This window comes from Ascaphus truei, chromosome 5 (genome assembly GCF_040206685.1).
Source record: "Ascaphus truei isolate aAscTru1 chromosome 5, aAscTru1.hap1, whole genome shotgun sequence".
NCBI lineage: Eukaryota > Metazoa > Chordata > Amphibia > Anura > Ascaphidae > Ascaphus > Ascaphus truei.
Window position 1 is genome coordinate 18,468,962 of NC_134487.1, and position 21,776 is coordinate 18,490,737.

At 43.1% G+C, this 21,776-nt stretch overlaps 1 protein-coding gene across 2 annotated transcripts in view; it reads right to left on the bottom strand.

Annotated features, from left to right (window-relative positions):
* Positions 1 to 21,776, bottom strand: part of SFMBT2 (Scm like with four mbt domains 2) — a 287,695-nt gene that overhangs the window by 38,696 nt on the left and 227,223 nt on the right. For both annotated transcript variants that reach the window (XM_075599415.1, XM_075599414.1), the window contains 4 exons: positions 16,284 to 16,326; positions 8,098 to 8,174; positions 7,146 to 7,285; positions 811 to 920 (listed from right to left, as the gene is read on the bottom strand). In XM_075599415.1, the coding sequence (XP_075455530.1) occupies positions 811 to 920; positions 7,146 to 7,285; positions 8,098 to 8,174; positions 16,284 to 16,326 (370 nt within the window). The remainder of the gene's footprint in view (positions 1 to 810; positions 921 to 7,145; positions 7,286 to 8,097; positions 8,175 to 16,283; positions 16,327 to 21,776) is intronic.

Sequence of the window (21,776 nt, forward strand, 5' to 3'; positions counted from 1 at the left end):
GGACTAACACGGCTATTTCTACTTCATTCGTAAATGTCTAACAGTAATCGATGTCCAGTACTTGAGACACAAAGTTAGACACAGTTGAGGCGTTTTGAAGTCCGACCACTACTGTAGGTCACGTTGAAATACATGCATTTTGCTTGGAAGATTGAACTTGATGGACGCAAACATTATTTTCAATTGCAAGGCCCATGTAACAATACGAACATAAATAAATAAAACAGTTAGTGACACGGCTGCATATCTTTGAAATGCGTTGCAGGCCTGTCTGGAAGATAGGGGATTGAGGAAACAGAAGCAGATCTAGAAAAAACTCATATATTTCCTGTGAAAGAGACATGACTGGTGCATTACACCAGGGGCGCTCAACTCCCGTCTTCAAGACCCCCCAACAGGTCAGATTTTCAAAATATCCCAGCTTCAGCACAGGTGACTCAATTAGTCCCTGCTTCCGCACAGGGTGCCCCCAATCAGAGGCTCAGATTGAGCCCCCTGTGCGGACGCAGGGATATCCTGAAAAACTGACCTGTTGGGGAGCCTTGAGGACTGGAGTTGAGCACGCCTGCAGCACACAACATACTCTTTATTATACCACAAGCATTGTTCATTTAGTATAAAAAATTAACTTGAAGAGTCCAGCAGGAAACTCTTCAGGAGCTGGGGGTGGTTGTCATTACTTTTAGCAACGGCTATTATTGATATAGCAGCAGTTCAAAAATAACAGTAATCATCCAAAGGGCACTAAAGGTTAAAAGACAGCCAGACGATGCTTATATATTTTAATACCCAGGTATGAGTATTACTTACTTGGCTTTCAGCGTTTCTTCCTGGAAATTCCACAATGTGTCTTCCACTAATTGCAATTCCCGTAAGACCCTTCCAGGTTTGTAGGCCGCATTAATTACCATGCTTAGGACCTGTCACAAATACATGACAAGCACCAGTGAACTGATGAATATGCCACACGATAAAAATACAGAACAATAGCCACACATGTCGCATACTGTAGGTAGCCCCAGTCTGCACCAGCGTGTTCAAACGGCAGCAAATACATTACAATGAGCACGCATTGCGGGATAAGCATCAAAGGTCGCACGTGGCTATTATTATGTTTAGCTAATACTTTTAATTGACCCTAGATTATGGGTTGTGTCAGTTTGGGCAATGTACCAAATTTGCTGCATTGGTGAGCGGAGGGATTAGTAGGGCAGTTATGGAAGGCGTTTTTCAGTGTGTATCACATTTCGGGACAGTAAATATTGCAGTTGTCCTTGCCTTTGCTTAAATCCGCCAGATCTCAGGTGTTGTTAATTTAGTTGTTCAAGAGATTGGTGTCAGCAGTATTTATTTATTTAATGCCAGCACAAATGGATGCAAATTATCTTTGTTTTGTTGCTCAGCATTGTGGAGGAAACGGCATTATGTTGAAATATATCAGCTTTAAACTGCTTCCAAAAAAACCTTTGTGAGAGGAATTTCCCTAGAGTTTAAGCCAGTTGCATTAGGCCGTTTATACAGCTGTGTTTAGATTATGAAAGTGCAGAGCCAGATGAACACTCACAGACAGCCATTTTGGCACTTTGGTCTTGTAAGCTGTGCATTATAGTTGGTATCAGGCTTCTGAGCAGACACGCCCTAAGGTTATGAGATGAATGAAATCCTCAAAAAAAAATCCCCGTTATAGAGTGGGGGCGAGCCTTAATACACACTCAGTGGGGCACAAACACGTCGGCAAATCCTGCTGTAGTCTTTAAACCAGGAGTGGTCAACTCCAGTCCCCAAGGGCCACCAACAGGTCAGGTTTTCAGGCTCTCTCTGCTTCAGCAGACTTGTGTTGAAGCAGGGATATCCTTAAAAACCTGACCTGTTTGGTGGCCCGTTAGGACTGGAGTTGGCCGCCCCCGGCTCTGAACCTTCAGCCAACTTTTAACCTGCAGATACTGTATGTAGATTGTGAGTAAAGCCGGAAAGTTTTGTTCCCAGTAACGTCAGTGGCTTAAGCAGTTACATGAGCCGTTCTGCAAAACGAGTCCAGCTTCTCCAGCTGCCGCCGCCCTCCTGGGGTTATAAAAGATGTATAAAATAATCCTGTCACGTGCATTAACCTGTTCAGCGCTGGAGGAGATGCGCTGCACAGGTTGATATTACAACTCTATCTGCCCGGCAAAGCAGGTGTTTGCCTGGGGTCAGATACTAAAATGTTGTTTTGGTTTCATTTTTTGGGTTTGGTAATATTTCATTAACTGCTGATGTATGTGTTATGTTGCAAGGCTTGATAGTACGGAAATGGTTACAAAAATAGTTTGTTGTGAGCAATATTGTGTAACATTTTTTTTAATGTTGCTCTTCTAGAGGAAGTTCTGCACACATGGTTATATATACTGTACTAGCAGTTATATATACACTGTACAAGCAGTTACACACTGTACAAGCAGTTATATATACTGTACTAGCAGTTATATATACACTGTACAAGCAGTTACATACTGTACAAGCAGTTACATATACTGTAAAAACAGTTATATATACAGTACAAGCAGTTACATATATTGTTATATAAACAGCACAAACAGTTATATATACTGTACAAGCAGTTATATATACACTGTACAAGCAGTTACATACTGTACAAGCAGTTACATAAACTGTACAAGCAGTTACATATACTGTACAAGCAGTTACATATACTGTACAAGCAGTTATATATACTGTACAAGCAGTTACATATACTGTACAGTTATATACTGTACAAGCAGTTATATATACTGTACAAGCAGTTACATATACTGTACAAGCAGTTATATAAACAGCACAAACAGTTATATATACTGTACAAGCAGTTACACATACTGTACACACAGTTACACATACTGTACAAGAAGTTACATATACTGTACAAGAAGATACACATACTGTACACACAGTTACACATACTGTACAAGAAGTTACATAAACTGTACAAGCAGTTACACATACTGTACACACAGTTACACATACTGTACAAGAAGTTACATATACTGTACAAGAAGTTACAGTATATATACGGTACAAGCAGTTACATATACTGTACAAGCAGTTATATATACTTAACAAATAGTTACATATACTGTACAAGCAGTTATATAAACTGCACAAACAGTTATATATACTGTACAAGCAATTATATATACTGTACACGCAGTTACATATACTGTACAAGAAGTTACAGTATATATACTGTACAAGCAGTTACATATACTGTACAAGCAGATATATACGTAACAAGCAGTTACATATACTGTACAAGCAGTTACATATACTGTACTTTCAGTGCTACAGTATGTAGATTAAGGAATATCTTTTGATAGATCTCAGTTATTATGTGTACATTGTACCTAAAATACTATGGGATACAAGTTGTAGCCCGTTATATAGCACATTATATCGCACAAGTGCAGTATATAATCATTTACAGATCTGAACTTTGGCTAATCCCCAGGAAGGTTGTGGAGCCAATTTGTAAAGTATCCCGGCCACATGCCATAGCTGCGAGATCTGTGTTTCATTACAGTGGCCCAGCACTGGCAAATTGCAGGGCTTGTCCAAATACAGACTTCTAATTGGGATGAGCCATAACTTAAAAGAAAATGAAATACATAAAACCATAATACAGACATGTACTATTGGGTAAGACTTCTAACTCTGACTGCGGGTTCTCTGCTTGTGCGGAGGCTTTGGATGTCGGGAATCTGCACCCCCTCACAGGGACACTTGAGCCTTCACACACAGCCAAAGGTTCTCAGTAGGAAAAATGCCAAACTCTATGCGGACTTCTTGACATGTACAGCCTGCTTCCAACGTCACAATGCAGAAGACCTACAGTAACCGGGCCAGGGTTAACAGTTCAAGAGCAGGAAAAGGCTTTTATGCGCTTCCGGCACTGCGCTTCCGGCACTGCGCTTCCTTATTAAACTAGGTTTTGCAACACAAGTTTCTTCATTTTGGCAGGCTTAGGTTTAGGCAAATTTATGAAAGGGGTAAAGATAAATGATAGTTGCTGAGATCCTTTGAATGAATCGGGTCTTTTTAATTGTTTATGTTATTAAAAATACATTGGTTATTAGTCACTTAAAAAAAAAAAACTAAAAATAGCTAAGGAATAGAGAGTATCATCTATGCAATCTATTTGTTTTTGTTTGCTGAACACTGTATGGTTGAGGGGTTTTTGTCCCTTTTTACCCACATTAACTTATATAATGTGTGGTTGAAACCTATCCCAGTAGAACCAGCCTCACACTGATGAGAGCCAACAGGTTTACTGGCTCTGCACTGCTTTAACCCAGGCTGTGCTGGAAAGCTGTGTAATGTGTCAGGCATCAATTTATAGGTGTCCATGTTAAAATGGATTTGAAGCAAAAGGTGACACTGTGCTCATTCGCATGTCATTACCCAGAATCCCTGGCTGCAGTAGAACCACTGTATGCTAAGAGATAAAGGGGGAAAGCAGGGTTGCAGAGCTGCCCGAGACATGTGAATCAGCTCACAATAGGTAGTTTTATTTTCAAAATTGTTCAGCAAATTCAAAATTAATGTGGTGTTAATATGCCTTGGGCTAGATACACTATATTAAAATGTAAAAATGTGGATGCTCAGAAACCACTGACACGACCTACAACATCGAATTCAATACCTGCTGGAATATTGTACAAATCATTCGAGTTCTCCAACAAGGAAGGCAAGCTGTCTATTATGTGTCAATGACACTTGTAAAAGAACATATAAATTATGCATTACATATACTGGCAGAAGGCAGTAGCCATAAAACACTTGTTAAGTTATTAGGAAGGTGACAGCCACCTTTGTTTAAACCACGGTGACTTGCACTGATAAATGTTCTTCTACTGTAGTCATTTTGACAAAAACAATAATAAATATAAAAGCTTCTTCTATTTTCAGGACTTAAAAGGAACGCTCTTTCTACTACACTACACTGTGAAATGTAATTAGTGGTGTCATCACAACTCAAGCACAGCAAGTACTGTCTGTTTACATGATCTGCAGCTTTAAGGGTGTACTGTGCATGCTGAGACAACTTGGTGTTGCCAGATACATTTATGAGTATGCAATCCACCAACAGCTTGCATTACTTTGCTTTGTCTGTAAATAAGTACATTTTTTAAATTAGCCTTGAAACTAAAATAAAAAGTCGCTATATGTATATATATATATTTTGTTCAGGAACAACTGTGCTTTTCCGGTTTGCGTATCTATTTTAAAAAAAAGAAAGGAAAAGATACAAGTTGATATGGCTTTTAAAAAGAATGCTTGAAAAGGTGGAAAGGTTGAGTGACTTGAGCTTTTTGTATCCCACAACAATAAAGTATCCTGCATTATTGGGTTAGTCTTTTAGTTCTGCTCACTACCATTATTTTCCCCGTCTGGCAAATGGGGTTTCAGAGGCATGGTTTTGCTACATAACTAAGACAATTACATTCTGATAAGCCCCTGAAATAGTAATGGTGCAAATTAATAACCAAATTAAGCTGAGACTCAATACTTGAAGTCTGATTAGCTTTTTAAATGAAGACTTCTTGTGAGATCGGCTTTACCATACTTTTAAGTATGTAGGAATACTGAACACATTGCTGTCCTCTGAAAACACATCATATTGTAGTAAATACAAAAAACAGATTAACACGGAACAGTTTGGAAAGACTACAGATACATTTAAATACACCACAGCAGTGGTTTCCAACCTTTTATGGTGAGGGAACCCTATGTAAAATTCTGAGGAACCCAACCCTCTCTAATACCACATCTGAGATCAGATGCAGTGCAAGGAACCCCAACCCTCGCTAATAGCACGTCTGAGATCAGATACATTGTAAGGAACCCCAACCCTCTCTAATAATGCGTCTGGGATCAAATGCTTTGTTAGGAACCCCAACCCTCTCTAATAGCGCGTCTGAGATCAGATGCATTGTAAGGAACACCAACCCTCTCAAATAGCGCTTCAGAGATCAGATGCATTGTAAGGAACCCCAACTCTCTCTAATAGCGCGTCTGAGATCAGATGAATTGTAAGGAACCCCAACACATTCTAATAGCGCATCTGAGATCAGAAACATTGTAAATTCTTTTGTATGTGGCACAATTGTTAAATGACTTGAAAATTACAGGAAACCCTTTAGGGATGCCCGGGTAACCCGAGGGTCCTAGCAACCCCTGTTGAAAAACACTGCTCTACAGTATCTGCATCTCTAGTAAATGAGAAACACAAAATGCAACACTTACACTGGGGGTTTCCAAACCTTTCCTCAAGGACTTAAGTCCGACAAGGTTTTTGAGAGTGCCAGTGAACATCTATTGCTATTCGGAAATGAATTAACGTGCATTCACGTCATTGCCGATATTTAGGTTATTCCAAAAATCCCAATGGGGTCTATGATTACCAAGAATAGGTCTGAGAACTCCAAACTTCTTTGATTCAGCCTGTGCTGAAAAAGCTGTGTATTGCGGCAGACAAAAGCTTACAGGGGTCCCATGTTGAAATGGACAAGAAGCAAAGAGTGATGCACTGTGAGTGCTCATTTGCATGTCATTACCCAGAATCCCTGGCTGCAGTGGAAGCACTGTATGTTAAGAGATCATGGGGAAAAGGCAGGGTACTGGACCTGTCTGAGACGTGGGAATGTGCTCACAAGTGGGATTGTTATTTGCTGTACAACCTATAACAAGAATGTAGTGTGGCCTCTGGTGAGCTTGTTTTTGTATTATTCCTCTTTGCTAGTAATTCTTTCAGGTAACTAATATTCAGCACATACTATGTTATTGTCGCCTAGTGCACACTTTCCCCCCTCACTGTTTGTACTCAGAGCCACGATAACATAACTTAAAACAATTAACGGCTGCATGGGAAGTGGCAAGGACACAAAAACTCCAGGAGTCTTGGTTCACAGGACATGGATAAGGCTGTTTTTTGTCCAGCTACAATGCAATCATTTTATCCAGGTACTGCCCAAAAAAACACCCCATATTTCAAAAACAGAACTCTGTCACTAAAATGTGGCGTTGGTCCTGGGAATTTCGCCACTTTAAAAATTCTGGGTAATGAGACAATCTCTATCTACAGTACCGTTTGATAATGGGTTTTAGGACCATACCTCTTTGAGAACCAGCACACATTTGCCAGGCCCCACAGACTGAGGAAGTTCTGCAATCCGTCCTTTGTTTAAGTACGGCCCGGAGAAGCAGCGGTGATTGATGAACAGCTGGGGGCAGCAATATTTTCCATTGGCCGTTCCTAGGTACAAACATCAAACACATCGTTTATCACACTTACATTTCTATCTATTTCAAAATGGCATCATAAAGGGCAGCCCCACGTTCTCTAGGGTGCAACAAAATATACGCAGTTTAACAGTAATTGTTACTTTCACTTGCTACTTATTTGAAAAAAAGTTAGATATCACTACTGATTCCAATGAACCAATATAATGCAGAATAATGCTGGTAGAAGCAGAGTTTGCTCATTTAAAGTAGCTCTGCGCTTTTTTAGTGTTGCAACTTTTCATGGCAAAACCTTTATAAAGAGTTTGGAGGACAGAAAACAATATGCATCACTGTTTCTACTTTTACTTAGATAGCTGTCAACTAAACCATTATTTAGTTTAGAAGAAACTGTAGCCCCACTTTAAAAGATGTACAGTACCTGGCAGGTAAGGTAAAGTAGGGTCCCTCTAGAGGGGATAAATAGATGTGTTTAAAGGTGACTCTGGGATATCCAGAGATGTATTTTTGGAACGTCCTCGGAGGGTTGGTAATGTCACTGGGAAACCATACTGTATGTTTATAAACACAAAGCTGAACGTCACTTCCCCGTTAATAAAAGGTTTGTCGGCAAGCTAAGCTGCGGTGACTATTTCTGTCTATACCATATGAAATGTATATTCTCAGAACTATAGGAGGGGAAAAACAATAACACCTTTAAGCAAAGGTGTTGTTAAATTCATAGCCGATTTAAACGAGATCTATTTGTTTTTTTTGGGGGTCACTATTTCAACAGGAGCTGTTAAAATCCTTCCGGGAGGCGAGCAAAAAAATAAAAAAACATACCTGCTGAGTAGTTGTCTGGTTGAGGAAAAGGACAATGATCTTGAGGTATTTTCTCCACAGGCACCGAGGATGGTAACCTGTTTAAACAATCGCATTGTTACGTTAGGGTAGAAAGCCCAGTATACAGACTATAGAAATAAATTCAAGCATACCCTGCCAACATACACATAGGACGTTTGTTATATTGGTATCTGCTAACCTACAGTAGCTCACTGATTGAGCCACCTGTGCTGAAACAAGGATATCCCAAAAACCTGGGCTGTTGGTGGCCCTTGCGGGCCGTAGTTGGCTACCCCTGGCTTTAAATGGTGTTGGCTTGAATGGCAGTGAATGGCAGATTGAAGTTCTGATTGGAGCTTAGTGAACTCCCCATGCAGGCCCAAATCCACAGAGCTCTGTTAGGTCAGGGTATATAACGTCATGTTATCAACATCAGGTGTTAGGTTCCCTAAGATTTAACACGAAGCCCCAAAGCACTCTCTCCCGCCCCCTTATTTCAGGCTCCGGAGGGTGCTAACCCTACCTTTAGCTAAGGCCTAACTAACGCATCGGTAAATCCCTGCGTTAACATAACAGAGCTCTGTGGATACGCGTTGTGAATGTATGTATGTCTCTATTTATATAGCGCCTTACAATGCATGGGCCATAATATTATAACACATAATGGGAATAAGTGCTCCAGACATAGAACAAGTGAAAAACCAGTCCCTGCCAAAAGAGCTTGCAATCTAAGGGTAAGAGAACACCTAGTTTGCATATCATTAGCACGAACGTCCATTATATAGCGAACGCAAGGGCTTGTTACGCCTGAGAACAGCACCTAACACAGCGTCGGTGAGTTTTGAAGATGCCCGTTAGCACTTAACGATGCGCTAACTTAAGTTAACGCATCGTTAAATCAACAATGGAGCTCTGTGGATCTGGACCTAAATCTCTTATCAATATGCAAATCATTAGCAGCTTAATGAAACAACCCTGTTAATTGGGAAAGCAAAGTAGCAGTTTTGTGTTTAACATGTTAACTGGCACAGAAATAATGAACTACTCTTTTATTAAACCCCCAAAGAAAGGGGGGATACATTCTATATACTCCCAAGCAGCTGCTCGTGTAGGAAATAGCCCACACTGCCTCCTGGGAGTGTATAGAATTTGTCCTGAGTGGTGTTGCTATCAGGGATTAAACACATTCCCTATCTCACACCAGGCAGCCCGCTAAGGTATATGAAATCACATTATTATATATATATATATACAATAATGGAAAAGAAATGTTGAACCCATATGCCTAACTAATTTAAAGTTGAAGTTGTTTTGGGGGCAGAGGGTGGAATGGTGTACGGAAGGGGATCTCAAATCCAGTCCTCAAGACTCCCCAACAGGTCAGGTTTTAAAGATATCCCTGCTTCAGCACAAGGTGGCTCAATTAGTGGCTCAGTCGTTAAAAAAACTGACCTGTTGGGGGTCTTGAGGACTGGAGTTGGTTTAGGGCAGGGGTCTCAAACTCAGTCCTCAAGGGCCCCAAAAGGCCAGGTTTTATGGGTATGCCTGCTTCAGCACAGGTGGCTCAATCAGTCTTCGACTGAGCCACAGATTGAGCCACCTGTGCTGAAGCAGGGATATCCATAAAAGCTGGCCTGTTGGTGGAGCCTTGAGGACTGAGTTTGAGACCCCTGGTGTAGGGTTTCCCAGGTCGCAGCAGAAAGTACCCAGAACCCTTTGATTACATATTTTGCTGCAGAAGTGGGAAATGACTTTGGCTATATAATGAGAGCCACTTTACTGGACAATGAAAAGGTTGATATTGTCATCGTTTTTCTGTTCCAAGACTCAGTGCCATATCTACACATGCACTAAAAACTGAAGTTATTCCAGTTTGTAATCCTTTATGCCAAATTTATATAGATGCCGTATAAAGTGGTGTGTTGTTATTTTAGTTCATTCAATTTCAAGAAGACACAGTGCTGTTTAATTACAATCATTATTGGCACAGTACGATAAAAACACTGGGTAATGCTCATCTCAATATAAAGTAGACCAAATACCTCTTTTGTGAAATCTCTCCATAATCGCAGGAACATAACACTAAATTCAGACGTTAATGACGCATTTACTAAAAACTAGTTTATGTCTTGCCTGATACCAGCTATACCAAGCTGACTAAATAAAAAAACAATATTGCCAGAGATGCGTCTCTACAGAATTCTTTAACTCTCAATTCAATTTTTTTTGTTTTACAGCATCAATAAAAGCAGCATTAAAATCAGCATCACAACACTAATCCCACTCAGAAAAGTTATATTTGCTCTGTAATGATGCATGTAATGGACGGATATCTACTTTATGCGTTTCCTGATGTTAATGGCAAGACTAATCAAAAAATACACAAAAGACGTAAACCGCTACAGTGTCTGTTTTGTAAAAATGGTTTGTGTCTTGCTGAAAAAGCAATACTTGTTTGTGGGATCCAGGGCACTTATTGCTAATTGAGGGTTATGCAAAACCTTGGGTGAACACACAAGATGGGGCAAAGAGTCACCGAAGGGGGAAGTCCCTATAATGTGCACTGTTTGTGAAAAGTACCCGATCTATAGCTGTCAGACAGATAATCTGTGTGTGATCATCTAAAATGCTGGTCCAATTGGTAATGCGAGTATGATGTAATTAAGATCAAATGTAATGGGTATATATTAAAATAATTAGGACCAATAAGATGAGAACAATAAAACTATATTAAACATATTCAGCACTATACGGCTGGTAATAGGATGCCTGTATACGGCAGTCACGCTAGCGCGAGTGGCTATGGGGTGCGGTGAACCCGAATGCGACATGCGTGCGGCGATTGACACTGCTGTGGGAAGGGACCATTAAATAAAATGTTCCTAAACCCATATCCCTACACACAGTGGGAAGGTGGGGAGCAGTAAGTGGGAAGGTTGGGGGGCAGGGGGTGGAGGGACAGGAACGGTGCCCTGAATGCTAGTTCCTCTCCTGTCTCTAAGGTCCAATTCCTCATAGCATCACCACCTGGACCAACATTTTAGATGATCACAAACAGATTATCTGTCTTTCAGCTATAGATCGGTACTTTTCACTAACAAGCACCGAGTGCACGTTACAGGGACTTTCTCATTCGGCGTCTCTCTGTCCCGTCCGGCCTCTCTTGCGTGTTCACCCAATTTGCCCTCCCTAGTGCACCTGCTTGTTGATGACCTCTGGTCATTCTAGGTAGAGCGGGTCTCCTTTCGTCTTTTTCTTATGCAAAACCTTGTAGAATGATGCAGGCCCCTCTATCTATCTATTTATTTATAAAATGTTTTACCAGGAAGTAATACATTGAGAGTTACCTCTCGTTTTCCAGTATGTCCTGGAAACAGAGTTATGATAACAATACATGGTTTCATTAAATGAACAGAGGTTATACAGTCAATTCACAGACATTTCATGGAAAGTGGGTTAAAACCCACTATGCCTCCTGCTTAATCTCACATTTGGGAAGTCTAAACCAGGGGTTCTCTTAGTGTACCCAGTAATATATTACAGATAAAATGGAGGACCCCTAACCTCCCGCCACTTCTCCAGTCCCAAACAATGTAAAAAATGGAGCAGATACAGAACACTGTTGTGTTGTGTTAAGATGCCAAATTTAAGTGTACACCTGTACTGGAGAAACCATGAAGGAAGGAACTTCGGACCAGATTCAATGAAGTCCTAAGCGTGACAGCTTTACTATATTGAATATTGAAATATGGCAAAGAGGCAGTGAGGGGAGCGAGGGGGTGTTCTCAAATATGGGTATCTGTATGTAAAGGAGCATGTTTCACCAAATCAAGTATTTAATAAGCTACAACAAGGGATTATCAGTATGCCACTCAAAGAGGCAATCCAAGAGGCACTTTAAATATATGCATTTGATTATTTTTATTGTACTGTAAACTAATTACCTAAGCTGCTGACCAATTCGTTCTCTCGTGATCGATTAGCAAAGATCCTGCTTCCCAGGGTTCACTAAATGACTGCCTTTAATTTTCAATCAATCCTTCACTCAGTGTAACTCAGCAGCTACAATGTATCCTTATATTACTAAGCTAACATCATCTATTGTTACAGTTTGCAGCTCAAACTGCTGGGAATATTGGCGACAAACTATCACAAAAAGGAAAGTGTTGCAAAGATCTTGCACTGCTGGGGGGAGGTGGGCTAAAAACTTGCTATCGAAATCAAAGGGTGCTCAGTATATTACAACTCATAAAAATGTCATTACGAATTAAGAAAAAAAAAAAAGTATTATCTAATACTACAGAATTGATTTATTTAAAAAAAATGACAAATGTAGGATATTGCATGGATTCCTCCATTAAGATACTGATCTCAAATCCTCTTTCCCACCCTTACTGTGGGAACAGATCAGTGGTTCTCTACCTTTTAAGAACTTGAGAACCATTTGAAAATGCATGATGTGGTTAGAAAACCCAATGCATCATATCTTATATCTATTTTGAACTTTTTCTAACACGCTACTCACAAAAAAACTCAGTCACGGTGCGCGTGTAGGAACTTAGGAAGGACACCCATCCTAGGCCTACAACTGGGACCTACTGAATATATACAGTATAGGGGAACGACCATGAAGACCAACACAGGGCGGAAAGCACAAACGGGAGCAGCAAAGATGGCTGCCAGGTTATAAGGATCCATCTGCCAGGTTTTGTTTTTTAAAAAAGAAGGTTTTAAATTGCTTTCTGAATGGAAGCATAGCATCCCGATCTCTTAAAGCAGCAGGGAGCTTATTGCACAGTCTTGGGGCGATTCTTAAAAAAATCCAATCAGTTGAGGGGTGATTGCAAATTGGAGAGCCCGATTGGGGGTGTTACTGATGGTAAGGGGGGGGGGGGCTGAGGGGACGAGACCTTGGATAGCCTTAAAGATAAGGGTCAAGATCTTAAAATGAACCCTTTGCTCCACCGGGAGCCAGTGCAGACCATGTAATACTAGGGAGCTGTGATCTCTTTGCCTGGCCTGCTGTAAGACAGACACTGGCGTTCTGCACTAATTGCAGGGCTTTGATATTACATTTTTGGAGACCCAGCAGCAGAGAATTTGCAAAATCCAGGCTGGACTGGACCGAGGCCTGTGCTAGTATCTGCAGATTGGTTTGAGAGAAACGCCTTAATTTGTCTCTGCCGATGGGTTTGGAAGCTTACTGTAGCTTAGTGTGACCATCTTGTTAAGCAGCAATTTCAGAATATACAGTCTCTATCTCTCTAGACTGTAAGCTCTCCTGAGCAGGGCCCTCCAGTACCTCCTGTATCTGTTTGCGCTTGCTTGCCCTTATTTGGTATGTAATTTGTATAAGGCGTCTGGGGGCGCGTCGGGGGGGGGGGGGGGGCTGTGACGTCACGGAGCTGGTTCGCCCTCATTGGGCGCGAAAATCTAAATTTTTTCAAAGACACACGCTTCCACACGCTTGCGGAAGCGTGCGCGAGCCCCTGCTAAAACCACTCTCATTGCGGCTGCAGGGGCTCACTGAGATGCGTCAGCGCGCCTCAGCACGGGTTAGCGCCTAAGCGCTGACCCTGGACGCAGCCTAACTCTGTTCTCCCATTATACTACCCTGCCAAAAATGTAGGCACTTTATAAATAAACAATAATAATAATATATCCTTTATACAGTACATAAAAATACAATTGCAGTAGTATGGCTTATATTTTGATTAATATACTTTGTATACAGCTCTGATAAAAACATATATATCAATATCACACACAAGTATTGTATAACATTACTGTATAACATGGATCACGGTATAAAATGTATTAACATTTTTGCGTTATGGAAGGAAAGAATATGGGAAAATAAAACAGTCAACGGTCTCCCATTACCACATTTTTCTCAGGGGACCCCCCTGAACCCTCACAGACCACAGGAACCACTGCACAAAGACAATAACTTAAAGGAACAATGGAATCATTCACCGGAATAAAGTTTCTGTCTCCCACATCTCCCCAATTCCTGCCAGTTCCCCACCACCTTCTGTACTTAGGGGAAATGTCACATTCACAACTCCGGGGATCTTCATCACTCGCCTGAGATAGTTTCACTGTGGATATATTTATCCCATGCATTAGGTCAGGGTGCAAAAGGGGGGGGGGGGGCAAATCCAGTGCTCAAGGGCCACCAACAGATCAGGTTTTAAGGATATCCCTGCTTCAGCACATTTGGCTCAATCAGTGGCTCAGTCTATGACTGTGCCACCTGTGCTGAAGCTGGCATATCCCTAATAGCTGGTTTGCTGTTGGCCCTTGAGGGCTGGAGTTGGCTACCCCTGCATTAGGTGAACAAAGAAACGCTGCGAAGTTATAGTTTTTAGTAGAGATGCAGTGAATGTGAACGGACTTCACTGAATCTGGCCCAGCGTCATTTATTTTGAAAATACAGAACCAGGAAAGGCAACGGGCACACAATGGTAAACCTCAATTAGCCTGGACAACCAGTAGGAAGACAACACAGTGCTACCTTTCCAGAGGGCCATTTCTCCAAGGCTCTGGGCTGTTCCAAACGAGGTCTATTTTGGTGGAAAAAAAACACTATACAATATGTGATGTCTCATCCCAGGCTATGTTTAAAAGCTGTGTTTAAAGCAGCATGCATTGGCTTAAGAGTATAACCATGTAATGTTGTCTTGAGACATAAGGTGGCACTGTGTGCTCATTTGCATGTCATTTCCCAGAATCCCTTGCTGCAGTAGTAGCACTGTACGCTAGGAGATAATGGTGAAAGGCAGGGGCTGCAGACCTGTCTAAGACATGTGAATGTGCTCACAAGTAATATTTTTATATGCTATATGCTATACGGTGGAGGGTTTTTAGTCACCTTTTCACCCACCATAACTTAAAAATAATGTGTGATTTCTTAAAGAAATATGAAAAAGGAAGGATCCTGCGCTCCACGGATTTCGCCGGATCCTTCCTTTCCATAGTCCAAGTGGATGTTTTGACAGGAATCCTTGAACCAGCAGCACGATAATACTTTTTGTTTATACATCTAAAGGGGTGCAGCACATTACTGTTTACTTCTTAAAGAAAGACATCTTGCTGCTTTCTAAGGGATTTTTTTTTTCTTCTTTTCTAAATCTGGTGCCACACGGGGAGATAGAAATCTCTCGGCTGCAAAACTGGTGCAATGAAACTGCACAAGGTTTGGTGACGAAAAACCCTGAGCCTGGCAACGGACGGAATATCCTTGTTTTATACAACGGATGCGCACCAAAATCCTTGTATTTCGCGCTGGGAAGCTGATAAATAATCTGCCACTCACACACGTGTTTTACCTACATATTTATTCTCTAGCAAAATTGCAAGCTGCTATTTAGGTGTTTCCTTAACTTGGTAAGTGGACGCAAATCACACAATTTGATCCCTAAAATAGGTTTGCCGTCCTTCAAGCAAAAAAACCACCTTCTCGCGGACTGAATATTAAACGAGGGAACACAAGGTAAGAAGCAGCCTGCAGCGTCTGGCTGGCATGATAATATTTCACAATGCAAATTTGTGAAAACACAGAAAACGGGTTTCCAGTGGGCTGTGAAGTTGGCAGACTAATATACATTTCCGAATTGAATTCAAAGCTAATTAGCCCACTCGGCCGTATGAAACTGAGGGCCAAACCACGTGGTATTTGGCTACGAGCAACTCAAGCAGCCGACGCTACTAGCGCAGGGTTGACCAGCTACAGTACTGATTGAGCCTGAATGAGCCACTTGTGCTGAAGCAGGCTTGTAAACCTGACCTGTTGGGGGGAGGAGGGTCTTGAGCACTGGAGTTGGCTACCCTTCTGCCTAACCCAGGGGTGGTCAACTCTAGTCCTCAAGACCCTCCCCCCAACAGGTCAAGTTTTCAGGATATCCCTGCTTCAGCACAGGTAGCTCAGTCTTTAAGTCACCTGTGCTGAAGCAGGGATATCCTGAAAACCTGACCTGTTGGGGGAGGGGGTCTTCAGGGCAGAAGTTGGCCACCCCTGTGCTAGTGTAACTCAGCTGCATGATATCAATGCCATCATTTGACGAGGAAATACCGTGGATGCAGTAAAAGAAAGATGTCTTTTAGTTAAGGATTATGAGTGACAGGCCTCCATATCGCTGAATATCCGGAAACACGTGAAATCGGGTAACAGGGTCAGAACTTACTGTTTCTCCGGCTGCACAATCGCAATTTTTCTCTTCTTTTTCACTGTAAAAAAAAAAAAACACAAGGCGTTATCTTATAAGCATGTCCGCATTAACACGAGAATAATACCGGGGGTTGGAGGAACATAAACTTATTGTTCTAAAGTAAAATATACATGTAGCCATGTCTCCCCAGCGCTACCGCACCCCCCTCACCTGACTGCCGATCGCGGGGGCCGCCGCGTCCAATGGCGGCTCCGTTCGGCAGTGGCAGGGGAGAGGGCGTTCAGGTCCCGGCTCGGGGGTTGCCGGGGACGCGTGCGGCCGGTTGCCAAGGCCGCACGCGCATCTCAGGGCTCCCGGCGCTCCCGGAGCCGGGCGGATAGGGCGCCGCCATTGCGCTTCAGCTCGCGCATGCGCAGTGAGTCCCCGGCGGCCCAGGTAGCTCGCGCATGCGCAGGGAGGCTGCGAGAGACAGGGCAGAGTCGCGCATGCGCAGGGAGAACCCTAGAGCCAGGGAACAGTTGCGTGAGGGCAGGGAAGGCGCAGGAGAGTCGCGCGAGAGTAGGGGAAGTTAGTGAGAGGTTGCGGCGGCCATTACAGGTTTGTGTAGGCAGAGGGAAGGCACGCACGCGGCCTCAATGTTATTGTAGGGGCCTCGGGACTACAATTCCCATGAGGCATAGCGAGGCAGGCACCAGGTGCTTGATAGGAGCCAATAGGGCTGCAGGACTGCCCTGGAGGAAAGAGATACATTTTCCCGGGCTTTGCATGAGTCACGTCAGTTGGAGCAGAGGAGCTGAAGGGGAAGGAAGGATGCAGGGAGTGAGTGCAGCTCCTGCATCCTGATAGGTACCCTCACCCTCCAGGTAGGCCCCAACTCCCCACCAGGTTAGTGGGTAACTGATAAGGGACGGCCCTAGATAGGGAGGTCACCCTTAGTGTGTGTAAGGTGCAGGTTTGGCAGTGCCACAGCGGAGAGGGCTGTGGGCACTGGCAAATAGGCACAGTGTGCTAGTAGTGGATTGCTACGGGATCCAGGTGGCTGTGTGTGATTGCAGCTGTCTGTGTGTGTCGCTGCATGTGCTGGGCGCAGTGCGTGCAGTGTGTGTGAAGTGTGTGTGGATCCCTGCAGGCTGACAGTGTGAGCTGAGTGTTGGCTGCAGGTGCGTTAGGCTGTTAGGATTAGCAGTTACAGTTGAGACTGGGTAGCTAGGGGAAGGGGGGCAGGTTAATGTTCCACAGGCCCTAGGAGTTTTCCCCAAGCCATCCCAGGTTGCGGTTCCTCAGGGACAGGCCCTAGGTTAGGGTTGCTGTCACTCTAGAAGTAGTTAGGCAGAAAGCTGATAACGGCGGTTGCTGTTCCCATGCGGTTGGTGTTGCCGTGATCGGTTGCAGTTCCCGTGGAGCGGTGGGACCCTCGTTGGGGTCCACCGGCAGAATACCTGGAAAGGATCAGACGGACGTCTGACCCTTTGAGAAGAGTGTTGCAGGCCCGAGCATCGGAGTGCTCGGAAGGTATCAATATTATATGTGCACCAACAGGCCTAGAGGTTTTAGTGACTGCGCAGTCACCCAGTGACTATCTCTGTAGGAGTACGGGACATTGGGTGGGGTTCTAGAGACACTGGGTGGGATCACCTGGTGTCGGGGAATCGTCCTGCGAGACGTCACCACGGGTAGTGTCTCCTCGTGAGAGGGACACAGGTTATGATGTTATGTAATGGATTATGATATTCTCTATGTTCGTAGTAAAGCCCTTAGTTATATATAATCACTGTGTGTGTAGTTTCTTATTGGGTTCCTATGTAGGGTCATTCTACACTTCCCTAGAATCCTACATAGGTGGAGGCGCTGTAAACGAAGATCCGTTCCAGAGGATTCACCCCAGGCTCTCATTAGCGGAGGCTCAGACCTCCTGTGAGCCAGCAGGTATACGCACCACACCGGTAACACCACATGTTCTACTCACCCACACTACATATGAGATTGGGTGGGGTGGAATACCCGTTACATACATATATCAGGAACCGGTACTGTCAGTATAGAACATGCCTGGTCCCCTATTCCATGTACCAGGCATGATGTGAATGTGATCATTCCTCTTCTAAACCGTGATCAAAACATAATACAATACAATCAACACATACAGTACGTCATGTTGCTATGATTCTGTAGCCAGTTTACCCCTGGGCTACCAATTCCCTGCCTAATACGTAAGCCCTGGTACCAGCCCAGGCAGTGTTAGGGTTACATCTACGCCCTGCTGCAGTAAACAGCTCCCTTGAGTGACAGGGGTGTGGCCTAAGGCCTAGGTACTGCCCACTGCCGGGGCTAAGACCCGGGGCCCCTCCCTTGGTAACAAAAAAGGAGCTGCAGCCAAATGTAGTGGTTGTTGAGAGTTGTTGAAGTGTGGAGCCAGGGCTCTGGTTCACTATCCCCTCCCTCTGGGGAGTGGGAGCATATACCCCATACTCCGTCCGGGAGCATGAGAGACAGGGAGAGATTCCTGGGGCCTCAAGCCCTTGGGGTTGGCCTCAGGGACACAGAGAAGAACGTGTATGCTGTGTGCTGTGATGTGTTCTCAATAAAGACCCCTTTCTGTTTTTACTCCTGCCTGAGGCTGGGGGAGAGAAGAAGGTTTTCTGCAGAGACTGCACCATCTTTAACAGGCCCTGTTGAAATGGAGGCGCTGCACCGAAGAAGATGAGAGCTACAGATCCCAAAAGCCTGTCCTGTTCATCCCCAACTAACATCGGCGGAAGTTCAGGCCCTTCTGTAAACCTGCAGGTGAGCATTACAACACCAGGTTGCAGTGAATCTCTCCGGGTGCTGACCTGCGGGTGGGGAGGCCCCATCGCAGCAGGTGAGGCAGCAAACAGAGGCCTGGCAGCCAGACGCAAAAGTTGGGACCAACCTCTGGCCGAGCCCAACTTTCAGCGCTGACCAGCACGGCCCCCCACTGGTACCAGGCCTGACACAGTTGTCCCCACAGGGCAACGGGACAATACAATGAAATAAGGGAAAATCCTGAATATACAGGAGTGCAACCCTATTATTGTGTAAATACACTCGTGTTTTCTGGAGATGAGAAAAGACAAGGTTCCCTATCCATTCAATCTGACCAATACAGTATCACACAAGTGCGGAATTCTGGGCATCGAAACAGCATTTGGAAACAGGCACTGCAGGTGGGTTGCACCAACGTTTGTGTCTGTACTGTACTCCGTAATGTGAGTGGGCACAAACCTTTTACTGCTCCATAAATGTACCTCATCTGGTCACCTAGAACGGATATCCTCAACAGCAATACCCCAGAGGAGCACAATTACTTCTTTATTTAATGTGGAGATTTAGGGGTCAGAGATATCGAACTTTGAGAACTGTGATGGCTATATTATTTATTTATCAAATGTTTTACCAGGAAGTAATACATTGAGAGTTACCTCTCGTTTTCAAGTATGTCGTGGGCACAGAGTTCTGCTGACAAATAATACATGGTTACAAATACATAGTTACATGAGTGAGCAGGGTTATACATTATATACACTGAGTGGTAAATCTAATTGAAGTGAATGGGCTTACACTACTGTGAGTGAAAGAAATACTGTATGTCAATGAGAATGTTGGATTTGCTAACTGTATCTATCCTACCGTTTTATCTCGGCGGTTATGCTATGCATGAATGATAGTCCTACTTTTGCATTCCTACAACAACAACAAAACGTGATCTATAATGATTCTGTATGAATGATTCAATGAACACACTGAAAAGTATTTCTAATTAGATCATATCTTAAGGCACTCTTGCCAAAATGACAGCCTTCCAGTTGCTCAGATCAGATGGTCTTGCCAGACTGTTCAGATTGAAACATTTGGGTGCATTGCTGCCACTTACAGGAGAACACGGGAATGCCTAAATTAATCCTTGGGTTTTGTAATTCACATTTTAGTATCCCATCCAGATTTGAAATCTGTGCTTGATGCTCCAGTTAGCGTTATTTTAATGGCTCTGTAATGGGGCTGGAGGAAAGACGTCTTTCCATCCTATGCAATTTGTAAAGCTACTGTATGAAGTAGGGTGCATCAACATACTGTACATGTATGCGCCATGTACGTGTGTGGGAATTACACATGGGTGTTATTTTATATTAGCTGCTTTCAATAAATAACCATTTTAAAGTTGACACAAGAATGTTAAATATAACGTTGCATTGATAGATTTGGTGCATTTTATATGATATTTTCCACTTATTGCCTACTTATTAAAAGAGCAGAAATATGATAAAAGATGAGTGAGAGATTTCATTACAAAAACAGGTTACTGGACTTTTTAATTGGACGTTACTTACGCAAAATGATATTTCCTCAGTGATGGAAAGACGCTGGTGATTTATTACGGTTATTGTTAAATTTCACTTATTAATAAACTCCTCTAGCATTAAATGTTGGGCATACAGTAAGCTGACAAAGCAAGCACTTTTACTAGGCAACCTTTATTTGCACATTACAATAAAAACCATTATAAACTTTAATTGCACCGCGTCTAAAGTTTGTTTTCTGCTAAAATTGATCTTGGTCAAATATTTGCCAAGTCCAGTATGACGAATCTGCCTGCGGTTTCAGCCTTGAACACCATGTGCGAGGAAAGGTTGGGACGTTACCTTGCACACAGTCTGCTGCGCACTGTGTATGGCAATGCGGTCAGCTGTGGATATTGTGATGATCTGATGTGTACCATTTCTTCATTTATACAGTAGCAACACATTTATGTGTTAAAATATACTTCATATAGAAAAACTGCTTTGAATTGTCATAACAAAGGTTATGGATGTTTGCGGCACACCAACAATATAAATTAAGTTATGATACATTTACCGGTGCTCCTTAGTTCCAGGGAACACGGTTCTCCATTAGTCCCTGTTTAACATCCAATATGATAGATGGACACGGGCACACGGATTTCAATAACAACGAATTTATTGTGCCATAAAACACACAACGTTTCGGCTCCCTGGCCTTTCTCGATGCCACTTCACTTGAGAAAGGCCAGCAGGCCGAAACGTTGTGTTTTTTATGGCACAATAAATTAGTTATTGTTGAAATCCGTGGGCCCATGTCCATCTATTACATTCAATTGTCATTAACCACATGCCGCCACCACACACACAAAAAATGTGTAGCGGTAATTTTAACATGAATCACAAAAGTGTAGACAGGGGAGGCCAACTCCAGTCCGCAAGGGCCACCAACAGGTCTGATTTTAAGGATATCCCTGCTTCAGCACAGGTGGCTCAGTATAAGTATATCCTGTTGGTGGCCATTGAGGACTACCGTTGGCCACTACTGGTGTAGGCACTCACGTGGTCTTGTAATGTAGAAAAATATCAATTTGTTACCGAAAAGGATCAACGTTTCGGTCCACTCTTGGGCCTCCATGTAATACAGTGATATTTTTCTACATTACAAGGCCTCGTCAGTGCCTACACCTATGTGGTTCATGTTAGATACGGA